Here is a 15,771-nt window from a genome sequence, read left to right as displayed (position 1 = left end):
GCACGGCCGCGCCGCCCGCCCCGCCGCGCTCGCATCACTTCCTCATCCGGGCCGCGCCCCCGGTCCTGCTGGCCGTTGCTGTGGCCCCGCCCACGGTCGCTCCGCCCCGCCCACGGTGCCCGCGCTCGTCGCTCCCGGGGCCCCGCCCTTCCCGCCCACCGTCTCCGTGTTGGGCGTCACGTGACGTGCACGTGCTGTCCCGGTGGCCCCGGATGCGGAAGTGGCGAGCGAAGCCAGAGGGGCCTCGTCGGGACTGTGGCGCCGCGGCCGGCGGGGGACTCGGCACCGGCAGGTCAGGGCCCCGCGCTGCCCCCGTGTCTGTGCTCAGGCTGGTCCTGTCCGGGCTCCCTCAGCGCCCGGGACCGCGCGGCGCCCCGCTCCCTTCCCCTGGGGCTGGCGGGCTCTGCCTGGAGCCGCCGCGCCGCTCGCTCTGCGCCGCCGCCGGGCCCCGCTGCTGCCCGCCCGCCCCGACAGCCGCTGCGGGGCATAAACGGGCGTCCCGCTGCGCTGCTCCCCTCAGCTCTATAGAGCCGCGAGCGGGGGGACACGGCGGTTCTGCAGCGGGACCAATGCCGGGGACGGGCTGGGAACGCTCCGGCCGCATTCGCTGCCCGTCCCGCCGCCGGGCCCGTCCCCCCCCGCTGCAGCCAAGTGTCGGTCTCTTCCAGTCACACAACAATTCCAAGTTTGAAGGTTTTATAGAGTTTATCAAGCTTGGATGTACGAGTGTTTCCCACCGTGCCTTAGTAGCTTCATGATCGAGCTGATTTTCCAAAAAGCACATCTGCAAGCTTGATACTTTATTCTACTGGAAAGCCATACTGTTGTGTTCCTCTGCGTTTTGATTTGATGTAAGAGGACAGCTATAACAAATGTCTTCTAACCAGAAGAGCTTATATTTTAACCTAATAATGTGCTCTAGTTTTATGAAGCAAGCCTTGTTCCTACTGATGACTTCTGGTTTAAATGTGCTTCTAAAAAGAGTAAATTGTAGAAGTGAAGGTTCTCAATTGCAATATGCTCTCTTTCAAATGAAAGTGGCTGGAAGAAAAAAGCGGTGGCTGATGCAGTTATAACAAAGTAGTTAATGCATGTCAGTGCCTCAGATGTAAATTTTTGCTTGGCCCTGTATGTCTGCAGTGCTGAAAGCTGTGCTGTGTTGGTGTGAAATCATCTGGTTGTGGATTCCAGCATCTTGGAAAGATGTGGGAAAAGGTGTGTGAAAGAGAAGGAATGACAAAACCAGAAGATATATCTGGCAGTGGGCATGAGTCTGGGTATTCATTTTAATGCATTTAACACAAAGGTCAGAGCTTATCCTTGAAATATGAGAGAGATAATTTTAGAAAGTGGCAGTAGCTCTGTGACAGTGCCGGTAGAAGAGGTCATCACTCAACCTTCATTCCGATGTTTATTAAAGTTTGTAATGTGCCTGCCCTTCAGGTGTGGTGTTCTTGGCTTGTGGTGGTACATCCTTTGCTCACACACAGAGTATAAAGAACAGTTAGTTATGTGATGACAAGAGATCTGTCTTTGCTTTTGTTTCCAGATTAGATATGCAAGATGTCTTCAGCAGATTTTACTCAAAGTAGCTGAGAAGAGCTGGAATTCAAGATGAGAACGAACAAGGTGTACAAGCTCGTCATACATAAGAAGGGTTTTGGAGGCAGTGGTCAGTATCTCCTGGTTCACAGCAGCGGGACCGGCACACTCTTACATCATTGAAAACAGTTAACTGCTTTATTGATCTTTTTAACAAAACAGTGAAGATGGAACTTTGTGACAAGAAGTATTACCAGCCAGAGTTTGGAGAGTTCTTTTTTAGTAGCAGGTTACAGCAGAATAAAACTGCCTTTGTCAGAACAGAATGAGATTATGCCTATAAAATAAATTGTTTTATTCTACCTCTTCCCCTTTTATTGTGTCACTTTTGTTTTAGCCTTTATTTCAGTCACTCTTAATAAGTGACAGACAAGTCAATGACTGTGACTATGTGTAGATGTTTCTGTGTACTAAGAAAAATGTTATTTATTTGTTCCCTGCCTTTAGACTTAAATTCATAGCATGTTACTAAAACTTGTTAAGATTCTGTAGCTATTTACTTTCCAGCTGATGCTTCTTATATGGAAAATGCAAAAGAAGATTTTGCTTGCATAATTAAGGCACACTCATTTGCTGAACAAATCTTTTGTGAAAGTTCTGTGATTTGAAGGCAGAGGTTTTGCCCACAGGCGTGGGCAGGAGCACTGTCCTCAAGTGAATATAACACCTGGCTGAGGTGTTAGTCCTGGGCTAGTGCAGTCATGGGGAGTAAGTGGTTGCGTATGAACATGTAAACATCTGTGTTTGATGTGTATTTGCTTGTTGCAGTTTTCCTCATTCGTTTATGTCTTGTAGATGATGAACTGGTGGTGAATCCTAAAGTATTTCTTCAAATCAAGCTGGGGGATGTTGTGGAAATTGCACATCCCAATGATGAATACAGGTGAATTCTCTTTTTGCTGATACCAGTCAGGTGTGGTACGTTCATATGCAGCGGCTTCTAGAGGGAGAGGCTCTCAGAGCTGTGATAACTTTGCTTCAGGATGCTGCCGTGTTTTTTTCTGCCTGAAGGAAAGCGAGGGGGATTACTGCAGCAGGAGCTCTTCCTTGAATTTTCTGGGATTCTTTGTGGTTGGTGTTAGTTTGCTGACCTTTCATGGGGCAAGAAGCACCTGGGTGTAGAGTTTACAATGTCTTTATCCTCATTGTAGAGCTATTGTTACCAAAGGATTATTCTTCCATCCTATAGTACATTCTAGGCAAAATTAAACTTTCTGGTCAGCTATAAAAGCATAAACTGTCATATATGAAGCTGCTCATCCTGCAGCCTGTATCTGAAAAATACGAGTATACTTGTATGAGGTTCTGAGAAGTTCCTGTGTGCTTGAAGTTTTAGAGTATCATCTTTACATAAAGAGATTTTTATAATAGGGATAAAGAACAAGACAGAGTGCCAAGCAGAGAGGATGATGTGTGAAACTTTCTAGAAAATGTTTTTCTTTAGCTTATTGTCTGCTCTGTGTTACTAAATAGTTTTGAGAGCGATTTACCAGAGTAGTCTGTTGGTATCTCAACTTATCTACCTTTTTTCTCCTCTGTATGCCAGTCCCCTGCTGCTACAAGTGAAGTCACTTAAGGAAGATTTGCAGAAAGGTAAAACTTGTAGTCTGCACAGTAAAATCAAAGACAAAGATTATGTCATTTGGCTGTACCTCTGATTGACTGATGCATATATTTTAATTTTGTAAGAAAATCAATGCTTTGTCTATTTCAGAATGAAAGGGTTATAATTTTGTCAGAAAGTGCATAGCCAATTTTAAATCTGCTTTTGGTTGAGTAGTGTAGGGTATTGTTTAAACAAAATTGGCTTTTTAGCCTTAAATTTTTGTTTCTGAATTCTCTGACTGGCTGTATACCTTCTTGCAGGAATTAATCCAGCCTAGACTTTGAGTTTATCTTGCCGCCTTTGATCTTAATGATTCTTAAATTGGGCCATAGCTGAAAGAAGCTGTTGTCTTTTGCTGAGGACTTGACTGTTTCCTGACAGTCTCACCGTATTGCTTTTGTACTTGTAAACCGCTTGAAGCCTTTTGGGGATGTTAACTTCCCTGGTGTCCTTTCTCCTTTCTGCGGCAGAAACTATAAGCGTGGATCAGACAGTTGCACAAGTGTTCCGACTGCGGCCATACCAGGATGTCCATGTTAACGTTGTTGACCCAAAGGTGTGTGTCTTTGCAACTTTTTTCCACCTGTCCCTTCACTTTTATCTTGCATCTGTTACGAGTAGTGACTTGCTTTAGAACTGCCCTCCCTGTAATGTTTGGTTCTTAAAAGAACAGATTGAAGGGCGCTACTTAGAAACAACTAATAAAATCTGAGCACTGTTTTTCTTCTGTTTCCTAGGAAGTGACCTTAGACTTGGTGGAGCTGACCTTTAAAGATCAGTATATTGGGCGTGGGGATATGTGGCGACTGAAGAAAAGTTTGGTAAGGCCTCTACTGTCCTCATGTGTAGGGTGGAGGAGATCATGTACCTTTTTCTTTGCTGGCTGTAAAGGGAAATAAGCATTTCACAAAATACAGAAAACTGAGGACAAGGCCAGTGCCATCAGCTCCTGGGAACTGATGGTGTAAGTGGTGCATCAGAGCTGGAGAAATCAACGTAAATGTGTTGCAGAAAAAATAGTCCCATCATTTCCTACTCTGTCGCAGTAATGTTACTTACGTCCTTGGGCACTGCAAATGCTGTTTAGAAGGGCTTTTTTCTTATGTTCTGAATTTTAATAATTTATTACCTTTGGAAGGAATTGAATCCAAATATTTTTCGTGTTAGAAATACAGTAAAGTATCCTCTCTCTGATAGTACCACTTAATAAACAACTATGAGGATTCTTCTGTTTCTGCATCTCTGCAGTGCAGTCTTTGGCTCTTCTAAGGGCAATGAATTAGACCAATGAACCCCATAAAAGTTCATATGTGTTAAAAACTACTTTCTGTTGCAGAGGTTCTATAGGCTGGGAAGTTAGTAGTAAATATGCTCAGTGGTTTTTGTGATTTTTCTGGCAGAAGTCGGGTGTTTGAGCATGGTCTTGTATTTTTTTTTGAATAAATGGGTCTGCTCACTCTGAGCCTGCTGTTCTTCTAACACCTGTAACTGTTCATTTTTAGGTCAGCACATGTGCATATGTCACCCAAAAAGTTGAATTTGCGGGTATCAGGTCAGTGCTTCCTCTGAGGACTTACTGTTACTTATGACTTGAGATTAATGAATCCAGAGAATCCAATTGGAGAATCTTCTCTGAAAAACCCTTTCACATTTTTTTGTTCCCTGACTCTTCCCCAGATTTGGGGGTTGATTTGGGGTGGAAGAAACTAGTAGTAGGACAGCCAACCACACTTGTTGCTTCTGATGAATGCCAAATAAGTTTCTTTTTACCTCTTCTAATATTTCCACCCTTTCCCAAGATGCATTAATAGTTTAGGTGAGGGTTACTTTGGTTTACTGTTGAGATGACAAAGAAACAAGGAAATGTGCAGAGGGAAATGGCTGTTTGACTTCTTTTGGTTTAAAGATCAGGTTTTAACGAACTAAACTTCTGCTCTGCTTTCAAGTCATCCTTGAATGCAGGTTTTGGTACGTCCCTTATTTGCTCAGATGTTGATTCTCTAATCTTCATGTTCACTCTGGTTAATAAATATTCTGCGCTCCTTTCCTTCCAGGGCGCAGGCAGGTGAACTGTGGGTCAAGAATGAGAAAGTCACTTGTGGATACATCAGTGAGGACACCCGGGTAAGATTTCAGGGAGCAGGGCAAAGTTTTTCCCTTCCTTTCCTTGTCGGTTTTCTTGTAATTCTGTCTTGCTTGCAGATTTGTATGGATAATTTGAATTGGCAGCATTGCCAGCTGAAAAATGGCAATAAATTCAGGAGAATGAATGATTAGTAAACTTGAGCTCTTCTGTGCTGGCAGCACTAGGAATTCCTCAGGCTGTTGAAATGCCAGCTTGTTGGAGGCGAAATTTCCTGTAGTGCAGTGGGCACAGTCATATAGTTTGCTCCGTAGTTAACTCTTTGCATTTGTCCCTTTTAGTGAAAGTACCTTGTATTAAAAAAGATCTCTCGTTCCTTTGCAGGTGGTCTTCCGCTCCACTTCTGCCATGGTTTATATTTTTATCCAGATGAGCTGTGAAATGTGGGATTTTGATATTTATGGTATGTAGGTGACTGACCTGGCTGATTGTCAGTGTGGATGGCAGCAGCTGTCCTTTCTGCCGTTACTGCGTATTTCTGCTGTGACAAAATCAAGGGGACCAACTGACTGAACCTGGGAAAGGTTTTCTGTGGATTTAAACATGTTTGGTGACGAGGGCAGGTGTGAGTCCTGAAACCAGAAATGTGTGGAAGTCCTGTGCAAAGAGGATCTTGATGGTTTAGATTTCTCTTAACTTAGAATTAGTGATGAAGCAAAAACCCCACCTTAGCCCAGGTAGGGTCAGCTAGAAATATTAAAACTTTAGAAATTAAGAATTAATCACTTACCTGCGTCATTGTTCTATTTTTTTTTCTGGCTTAATTCTTCAGCAAACCTCTTGCCACTTCCTTTGACCATGTGTTTAGGCATATGTAACTGGGCAGCTACTCAAAACTGAGCAGGGGATCAGTTGTGCATACTGTGCCTGAAAGATGGTACAGATGCTTTCCCAGCATGCTGCGAATGTGTTGGAAAAAATAAAGGTCAGGTCCTTTTGACAGTAAGAGACTTATTTACATCCTCTGAACCACAGTCATGCTTTTAAATGTTTTTATTATCTTTGTTTTAGTGATATCAGCATTCATTATGCACACAGCTGCTCTGATTCTAACAAAAACAATTGTCCTAGAATCTCAGGGTTAGATATACCCCACAGTTGAAGTAACTGCTGTTATTGATGCTTTGGAGATGTTTAATTTGCAGGGGACCTATACTTTGAGAAAGCCGTGAATGGTTTCCTTGCTGACCTCTTCACAAAATGGAAGGTAGGTAGCTGCTTGATTCACCCTGTCTGAAAGATCAAGATGATGCCACCTTAATGAACCCATTGATGGGTCAGTTTGAGGAGGATGCAGGTTGTGTCAGTCAGTGCTAAGATTTACAGGACTGTGAGAGGTGGCTCCTGGGCATCAAAAAAGGGTTACTGCAGGTTTGCATTCAATCATGTATGTGCCAAATGACCCTAATACTGATCTGTTGGATCTGCTGTGTTTGTGTTGTACAGTTTGTTTGTGTGGAGTCTCTGGCTGGACTACAGTCACTAAATGTGTGATAGAGTTGCTTGTGCAATGCATAAGTCAGTTTCATGCAACTTTAGTCATCCCAGGACTCAGTTCTGAATATTTCCCCGGTGCAGGGTGTAATTTGTTCAGTACTGCTCTCTTTAAGCATGAGGAGGTTCCAGGTTGTAGTATAAGGTTCACTGATGATTTGCAAGCTTCTTGAAAGTGAATTGCTTCAAAACGAAACAAAGCCTCACTGCCTCTTGTGGCTGAGCAACCCAGAGCTGTCTTCTGTTTCCGTGACCCTTAAGGTTTTCTTTTTTAATGTGTTTTTCCTGGACAGGAGAAGAATTGCAGCCATGAAGTGACAGTGGTTCTATTTTCTAGAACGTTTTATGAAGCAAAATCTATAGGTATGTAAGTTCTGTATTTTCGTCTTTCTATTTTTTAACTTGTCTCCTTTTCTCTTGAAAGTTGGTCACAGGCTGCCACTGACTTTATAATATATGGCAAATTTTCTCATCATATTCAAGCTGTCATCTTGTTTTAAAAGCAATTTTAATGTTGTGTAGGAGATCTGATATTTTTCAAAGGTGTGGTTTTTTTTTTTTTTTAAATGGAAATAACAGCTCCTTACAAGAAAAGGTGAATCATTTGTATACAAGAGCTTAGGAAGATACGTGCCTTTGCTTCTGTTTCAGATGAGTTTCCTGAAACACATCGTGCATCAATTCGACAGGATCATGAGGGCAGATTTTATGAAGATTTTTACAAGTACGTGTTCCTCCCAGTTCTTTCACCTCTTGTCCCACAGTGTATGTGCAACCCTTGTGGAGAATATCCTGTTGTGAACTGTAGGACCTTACAAGGAATTAAGATAGTGAAAAATATCTGTGTTGGAAACTGGCAGCAAATTGATGAGTAGTCCTCATCCCATCTGTGAGTGCCCACCCAAATTTGCTAAGTCAGTCTTTTGTGTGCATGTGAATGTTGTGTTGTCTGTGCTTTATTGGAATTGCCAATAAACTTAAGTTCTGTGGTGCTGGGAGTAGTTTCTGCAGAAGACGTAGCTGTTTTGCAGATCTTTACATTCTTGAGTGGTTGAAGAGCAGATGGTGCCATTGCTGAGACCACAAGTGTTTCCAGTTAAGTACTGGAGCTCTTTGGCTGATGGTCACAACAGATACAGGTGTCAAATCCATCACTTGATTCTGATCTTGGACTTCTAAATGACCTTACTGCTTTGCAGAATGGTGATGCTATTTGCCATGTAGTGTTGGTCACACATTTGGAAGCGAGAGATTATTCTGGCTGGAGATGTGCCCAGCTTTGTTATGGATCTACACCTTAGTGATTGCCACAAGTACACCATAGTTCTAACGTGCTGCCCAACACAAGGAAGAAACTCACCTTTTCAAGCATTCCTTTTTCTGTAGTTTGTTCATCCCCTCTCACTTCCTTTCGTGCTCCTCATTGAGTTGTGCTTTTTCTAGAGTTGTAGTTCAGAATGAGAGACGAGAAGAGTGGACATCATTGCTTGTGACCATTAAAAAGCTTTTCATCCAGTATCCTGTGCTGGTACGACTAGAGCAAGCAGGTACAAGAATCCTCCTTTCCCATACTTTTACCCTTTTATCTTTTGTTTTTCTTTCTTTTTTTGAAGTTCTTTGTAAACTCCCTACTTTCAGTTGGAGTCTGGTATGGTACTACTTAATGCTCTTGTGGCCAGCCTACTTTGCTTGGCTATTACTGGGAGATACACTAATGCCAAGTTCGTCTGTGATTTGTTGGAGTGATAGGATTTACTACAAATGCAGTGTGGTGTGGGTTTGTTTTTAAAGCTAGTCTATTCAGAGATGACATTCTTTCCTTTTTCTTCCTTCCGAACGCTTGTCCAGAGGGATTTCCTCCAGGTTACAATTCTACCTCAGCACAGGGGAACTACCTGGAGGCCATAAATCTTTCATTCAATGGTAAGTTAGGAACAATGGATAAAAACATACAGGAGATGAACCATTAAAGCAGCTGCTGATAAATGGGTGTAGATTTATGTTGCCTGTTTCTTAATACTGTGAAGAGGAGGGGAATATTAGGTGGTTAAGTTGTTGGTTTTGGCCTCAGAATAAATTGTATTGTGTGTCTCTGGAAAACCAGTGTCTCTCAAATAACTGAGTATTGGGTGTTTCAGGCCTCAGGAACCATTCATAGGGCCTTGTTAGGATGGAACTTTTTCTTCTAGCTCTGTGTATGTACGAGAACCTCTTGGAACAGAAGTTGAAATTTTAAATTATGGAAGCATTTCGAAATCAAGTTGGATCAAACATGATATAGGTGAAGCTGATCCATCTTTTTTGGCAGAGATATGGGTTTGATGGGCTGGAAGGGCTCCCCAGAGATCTACTTTTTGTGATTTTGTACATCAGATGTTGTTCTGTCACCTCAGTCACTGTCTTGTTACTCTCATGGGAGGGAGCACAGGATTTAAAATGATTAGTAATGGACTTTACCTTGTTGGGTTTTTGGGGGGGGAGTTGTTTGTTGGTTTTGGTGTGTTTTTTGTTTGTGGGTTTTTTTTTTTTGAGGTGTTGTAAAGGAAACACTAAGCATATGAGAAAAATACTCCATATAACTGATTCCCATCTTCTGCCATAACTCTTGTCACTCCTGTAGCTTTATTAACATTTATTGGTTGAACAAGACTATATACAAGCCCTCTCATGCTTGCCTGTGCCTTGTGGGAACTTGTTTAATGCCACTGTTAATAGAGAGTCACCTCCCATGCTCTAAAAAAAAAAAAAAAAAAAAGTAAAAAATCCAACGTAATTTTTTCTTTTAAAGTGTTCTCTAATTCTTTCTCTTAGTGTTTGACAAGCATTACATAAACCGGAACTTTGATCGGACTGGCCAGATGTCTGTGGTTATCACACCTGGCGTGGGTGTATTTGAAGTTGATCGACTCCTTATGATTCTAACCAAACAGCGGATGATTGACAATGGTAAATAACTAGCAACACTGCAGTCTTTATGAAGGCAAACAGATACATTTGGAAAAGCTGTAGCCTTTTCTTGCTGTGAAAAAGTATGTGTTGTAACTTGTGTACTTTGGAAAGAGGGGTTACAGCTGGAAGACTTGTGTCCGCACTTCATATCGAAATGGGCAGATTTTCAGATAACTTATAGGCATTTAATTTAATGTTTTTGTGTGATAGAGAACTTCATCTCTCCATGCAGACAGTTCCCTTAAAGGATAATTGTGCGTGACTTGCGTTAGTTTAGAAGAAACGTTTCTTGTATCCTCACTGACACTGTTGATTTATAACCATACCACAGGACTGATAACTACCATCTTCAGTATAACGATGTCTTAAGATCTGATATGAATACGGATTTGCTCTTCAGTTCAAACTGATGATCTGTTTTGGCTTAGAATATCAGTCGTGCTTGGTAGATGGCTGAATTCTGCTGTTCTTTGTTTACAGGGATAGGTGTGGACTTGGTGTGCATGGGAGAACAACCATTGCATGCTGTACCACTCTTTAAGGTAATGCTTCTTGTCCCTTCTCGCTGCTCCCACTAGAAAAGCTACTCATTTTGTGACTAGTTCAACACAGCTACTTGCTCTGCTCCTGAATTCCTCTTACAGCTCCATAATCGCTGTGGACCTGGCGATTCCAGACTGTGTGATGACTACAATATTCCACACTGGATAAACCATAGGTAGGTGAACTCTTATCAGCCTTTGCTAAACACTCCTGCTTTGCTTTCCTCTTTATAATCTGTTGAATTCTCTTTCTTCTTTCCTTGTTTATTTCCTTTGCTCTCCTTGTGAAGCAAAGACATATATTACAATAATCTTGCAGACCTAGGAGTTCTAGACTAGTTCCACACGTTGTCTTACGCAGAGCAAGGTATCCCCTTTTCTCCATCTAACAGCCAGCTCCAATTCACAGGCTGTTTGCTGCATCGCTAACCAACTATGTTCAGTTCTTCGCAGACAGCTGAGCCACCTTGTTTTTCCTTTCAGTTTCTACACGTCCAAAAGCCAGCTCCTGTGCAACAGCTTCACCCCACGGATCAAGCTGGCAGGAAGGAAAGTAGGTATCTTTCTGATTTATCTTTTCTTCTTACTAGCTTGTCAGATATCTTTTCTCAGCCAAGTGTCAGAATCTTTTCAGCAAGGATTCCAACAGCTGTAACTAAGTTTCAGTGTTAAAAGACAGTGAAAGCAAAGCTGCAATGGTTTTTGTAGGGGTTGGGAATGAGGGATTAGTTTGTAGGTCCTTTCTAGGATGAAATCAGGTGAGAAATGTTTTAGCCACCATAAAAATTAGTATTTCATTCTGTAATAAACTCTGAAGAAAGGTGATGGCAAAGATGTGCTTTTTTATGCAGGTTTGTTACTGTCAGTATCTAATACTTCTGAAGTGGTCTGGCTGCCTCGCTGAGTCAGCAGGATAAACTTCAAATCTGATGCTTGATCACACTGGGGGATATTTCCTTAGAACATGCTGACTGTCTCCCTTCTCTCTGTCTTTTCTCTTGCTCTCTTTGTGTGTGTGTGGTTTTGTTTGTTTTTTGTTTGTTTTTGGTCTCTTCATGCTTCCTTTGGACCCTCCAGCCGCTGACTGAGAAAGCAAAAAATAACCGAGATGCCTGTGAGTAATTCTGTTCTGGAATGATCTATTCTACTGACTCCCAAACTAACAAACAGCTGTAGTGAGACAATGATACGTCAGCAAAAACACTACTGACGAAATGTGGGAAGGAACGATTGTTGCAGAAAACCATCAAAACCGCATAGATGTTATCCAGGATGTTAATGTTCTTATATCAGTTGCCTTCTTGGCAAATAACTGATATGGAAGGGTGAGTGTCTGTCCTGGCTGCTTGTCACCTGGCTGGAGGAGCAGACAATATCAGACAGATGCGCCAGCGGTGCTGCTGATGGGAGTAGGACAGGGATTCGCTGCCTTGGCATATTGTCAGTGCACTGGCCACAGAATTGCAGTGGCAGAAGCTTGCATTCTGCTAATCCCACCTCATTTCAGGAAGGTGTACATTTTTAAAAAGAGGCTATCCATTCTTCCAAAGATGCTTTAAAATGTGCAGTTTCTTTGTGAGGGAACTTGAGGCATCTGTTAATGAAGGGATAATAATTGTTGATTATTAATTTAATGTCTGGGATATATGGAGGAAAGACATTAAGGCCTCAGCAACCCTGATTCAGAGACACCAACTCTGTTAATTGAGCTGCCCCAGCTGTTCTGCTCATGAGACTTGTCGTTGTGATTTCTTTTGGAATAGATACTTTTCTTGGATAGAGTTGGATACTTCTAACTTGCAGATCTTGAACATTCTTGAAAGAGGTTCCAGTGCTAAATGACTTCTATTTCAGCATTAGGGGCTCCAAAAGATGCTGAGAATGCCTTGCCCATCCAGGTGGATTATGATGGCTACGATGCTCAGGTGTTCAGACTGCCAGGCCCCTCCAGAGCCCAGCGCTGTACCACATTCAGGTAAGAGGCTTCTGAGTGTACTAGTTCTAGAGCAGGTATGTTATGGTGTATTTCTGGATGCATAGAATGCTTTGAGAAATATAAGGAAAGTTAAGGTCCACATGCTTACAATTGAACAAAGCTTTATCTGTAGTGAGTATGTATGGCTGGTTGTCTGGCACTTTACTTCTAAGGCAGTGTGTGGGAAAAGGCATAAGTATACTTTTTCCTTAGATCTTTAATTTTGTCTGAATAAAGAATGACGCTAGTCTTCCTTGCTAAGTTCCTAGCAGATTTTGCAAGCTAGGTAGAAAAGTACTTGCACAGTAGACTTGCACAGAGTTGTAGAAATAATATCAGTTTGATGCACGGCTTAATAATACACTACTGATGTGCACATAGAGTGGTGGGGGATCTTCCCTGGAAATGATGCCTTTCCAAATGTGAGAAGAAATGGAGGTGCTGAGTGCAGTTCGTCAGATATTCCATGGCCTTTCCTCTGAGAAGAAAGGCTAATTATCCTCAGGTCCTGGCCAAATTCATTCAACAACCTATAAATTTTAGTGCTTTTTAAGGATCGATGAACTTGTTTTGAAGTATTTTTTTGCTTTCCTTCTTTCAGTAGTATTGCCCAAATCTGAGGAGATTGTGCATGTGGACTCGCTTGTTAATATGAGCAGCTTGTAGAAATCCATGCTGGAAGATGCCAGTACGATTTAATGTAGTTACTAACTCCAAGTAGTTTCCCTATAGCTATGTGTTCCTAGCACTGTAGGCTCAGGTCTAGTATCTTCTAGACCACATCTACATTACCACCTTGATGTGTTATCTGTAGAGTGGTGTAAAGTCAAGCGTGCTCTTTTCACAGCCATTTTGCTGGAAGTCTTTTAGTGTTGTGTTCTTCTATTGTATATTGCACAGAAGTATATAGTACCCTCATAGTTTAAAAAAATAGTGATAACTTCCTTGTAGTCCTCTTCTTGAGTTCACCTAATGAGTTTTAAGTCTTTTACATGATTTGGGCCCATTGAAACCCCTTTAACCCAGGAATTAATCTCTTTCATATCACTGGCCATATCTGTTTATTGTCAGCAGGTCTGTGAGGGAGAGAGAAAGTCGCACCAGAAAGAGCTCCAGTTCCTACGACGTGTCGTGCAGCCCGTCCCTGCAGAGCCGCACGCTGCCCTCGGAGGAGGTGAGGAGCCAGGCTTCTGACGACAGCTCGCTGGGCAAGATCTCCAACATCCTGATGATCCCACGGCCTCATCTGCACCAGTGTGAAGTCAGCAGCTCCTTGGGCTATACCAGCACCAGAGGTCAGCCTGGGGCAGCTGGGAGGTACCTTGTGGGGCAGAGTGAAGATGGAACCTTGTGTTGGCCACAGCCTGGCCAGCTGAGGGCAGGTGGTGCCCATAGCAGCATTCATGGTTCACCTTTTCTGCAGCTCAGCTATGGCTGGGTGTGCATTCCCCCTTTGTTATCCAATTCCATTACTTTTTTTTTATTAACTTGTTCTAAATAGCAGTGTCCTGAAACTGATTTGTACTTTTCCCTTGTCTATTGCTTTCTTTAAAATTTGACTATTCTCCTGGGCCTGCCTGTGAATGCGGACATATACAAGTAACTTTTTATTATCCAGGTCACCTATAATTCGTCAAATGAGAATTGGCCTTAGTAGTGAGCCCTGTGGGGGACTCTGCTTATAGCTTCTTTCTGTGGGGATTTGTTGTCATTAAGAGTCACTTTCTGGATCCTTCCTTTTGACAAAGTACTGCTGAGCTATCCTGGTGTGCTGACAGGCGCTTTTTTTTTTTTCCTTCCAATTTAACTTCACTCCTGGACACTGCATGGTATCTTCCATAAACCCAACTCATTTATAGGTAAATTGTATTCCTCCTGCAATTGCTTGATCTGTAAAATTTGACCCCTGAAGGCTCTTTGTTTGTTTTTCATGTCATGCTGTATGACCTCATACCATATTTATCCCGTTACAGGAACTGAATTTACTCATGTGAAACTGCTGTCACACAGTGTACTTCACATTACATTCACCTTTCATGTTTTCCCTGCTGTCGGTTAATATACACGTTTTGTTGTTGCTGTTTCTGCTACTCCTTTAGTTTGAAGGATAGTCCTGTGACCCAGCTGAAGGTGTGCAGCTGGATGGGGATGTGTGTGGAATAGGACTGAGAAGGAGTCAGAGCTTTTGACCTGTTTAAGTTGGCAGTACAGAGTTGTAAAGAAGACCCTTCTTTTGGGGCAATTGCCACTTTGTTATCTGGTTTATTTCCGTCTCCTGTTTCTAACCAACTGCACTTCTGTTCTAGGTTGAGCAGCAGTGACTAACTGCTAGTTTGCTGAAATTGTGTCTCATGTCTTCTGGAAGTAGCCCCTTATTTCAGTGGTCAGATCTGAATGTTACAAAAAACCCATATGTTCCTCAGTTGTAGCTTCTGCCATGTCTTTTGTCCTCATCCTGAAGTTTTTTGTGTCAGTCTTTTGATTTCTTAGGAATTCTGACAGCTCTGAGTAATTCTTCATAGTTGGCCTAACAAGTGGTTTCTCTATGGCTTTGTTTAGTATAAGGTGACATGGTATACAGCAATGCTGTAATGGCACATGAAATAATACGCTTTCTTGTCTGGATTCTTGTTGAAGTTGTAACTTGCAGACTGGCTTGGAATTGCTTTCAGCTTCTCTCCCTGCCTATTCTTCAGCTCTCCTTATTCCCACTTACCCTGGCGAATCTTTATATCCCTAAGCAGTTCAGTCTCTTTTGCCCGGCGTCTGCGTGATCCCATGCTGACTTTGTGTTTTCTAGATGTCCTTGAGAGCATGCTGGAGTCTCAGCAACGTGACTCCAGTGCCCCTGGGAGGTTCCACGTTGGCAGCGCAGAATCCATGCTGCACATTCGGCCGGGGGGATACACACCCCAGCGAGCACTGATCAACCCGTTTGCCCCGTCCCGCATGCCCATGAAGCTGACGTCGAACAGGAGGCGTTGGATGCACACGTTTCCTGTGGGTAGGTCCTTCATGTCATGTTAGATTGCTGTTACTTTTTCCTTGTCCAAGCATTAACACAAGAGAACCAATGCAAATCCTGGCATCTTGAAGTACTCTGCACTGTAACAGAGGCTGAACTGAGGATGTATAGTCTTATATATGCAGATCTTATATAGATCTCAAGTCAGAGATCCTATTTTTTAAAATATTACCATCTGTTGGCGAACTTGCAGCATCAGGTACTGTGGAACAATCTTACACTTGATGGAGACTATTGAAATTAATCATAACTTTAATTTGGGTTGACTTTCAGATGGTGAATTGTTCTTATGTTGGTTTAGCACCTTTTAAGTAGGCCCTCCAAAATGTTTAAAAGAACATTCTGCTTCCCTGGCTTCGGAGAAAATGCCAGAGGTCTCTAAGGTTTCGTAAACGTGCTTTCTTGATTTCTGTTAATTGGCATTGCCTGTGTTGT

General features: G+C 42.5%; 1 protein-coding gene across 12 annotated transcripts in view; it reads left to right on the top strand.

The window, feature by feature from the left end:
• Positions 1–177: 177 nt before the first annotated feature.
• Positions 178–15,771, top strand: part of DEPDC5 (DEP domain containing 5, GATOR1 subcomplex subunit) — a 44,538-nt gene continuing 28,944 nt past the window's right edge. For 8 of the 12 annotated variants that reach the window (XM_082066630.1, XM_082066626.1, XM_082066627.1 and 5 more), the window contains exons 1-22: positions 178–292; positions 1,550–1,672; positions 2,398–2,485; positions 3,149–3,195; positions 3,679–3,764; positions 3,946–4,029; positions 4,711–4,760; positions 5,263–5,332; positions 5,676–5,754; positions 6,497–6,558; positions 7,139–7,208; positions 7,497–7,569; positions 8,289–8,392; positions 8,694–8,768; positions 9,657–9,791; positions 10,275–10,336; positions 10,439–10,512; positions 10,820–10,889; positions 11,414–11,450; positions 12,191–12,311; positions 13,383–13,606; positions 15,112–15,315. In XM_082066630.1, coding sequence (XP_081922756.1) covers positions 1,615–1,672; positions 2,398–2,485; positions 3,149–3,195; positions 3,679–3,764; positions 3,946–4,029; positions 4,711–4,760; positions 5,263–5,332; positions 5,676–5,754; positions 6,497–6,558; positions 7,139–7,208; positions 7,497–7,569; positions 8,289–8,392; positions 8,694–8,768; positions 9,657–9,791; positions 10,275–10,336; positions 10,439–10,512; positions 10,820–10,889; positions 11,414–11,450; positions 12,191–12,311; positions 13,383–13,606; positions 15,112–15,315 — 1,873 coding nt within the window. In that variant the 5' untranslated portion in view covers positions 178–292; positions 1,550–1,614. The remainder of the gene's footprint in view (positions 293–1,549; positions 1,673–2,397; positions 2,486–3,148; positions 3,196–3,678; positions 3,765–3,945; positions 4,030–4,710; positions 4,761–5,262; positions 5,333–5,675; positions 5,755–6,496; positions 6,559–7,138; positions 7,209–7,496; positions 7,570–8,288; positions 8,393–8,693; positions 8,769–9,656; positions 9,792–10,274; positions 10,337–10,438; positions 10,513–10,819; positions 10,890–11,413; positions 11,451–12,190; positions 12,312–13,382; positions 13,607–15,111; positions 15,316–15,771) is intronic. The other 4 variants (XM_082066623.1, XM_082066622.1, XM_082066625.1 and 1 more) reach the window with 2 other exon arrangements.

Source organism: Streptopelia decaocto (assembly GCF_964273445.1).
Source record: "Streptopelia decaocto genome assembly, chromosome: 15".
NCBI classification, from domain to species: domain Eukaryota; kingdom Metazoa; phylum Chordata; class Aves; order Columbiformes; family Columbidae; genus Streptopelia; species Streptopelia decaocto.
Note: the sequence above shows the minus strand (reverse complement) of the source record. Positions and strands in the feature narration are given on the sequence as shown.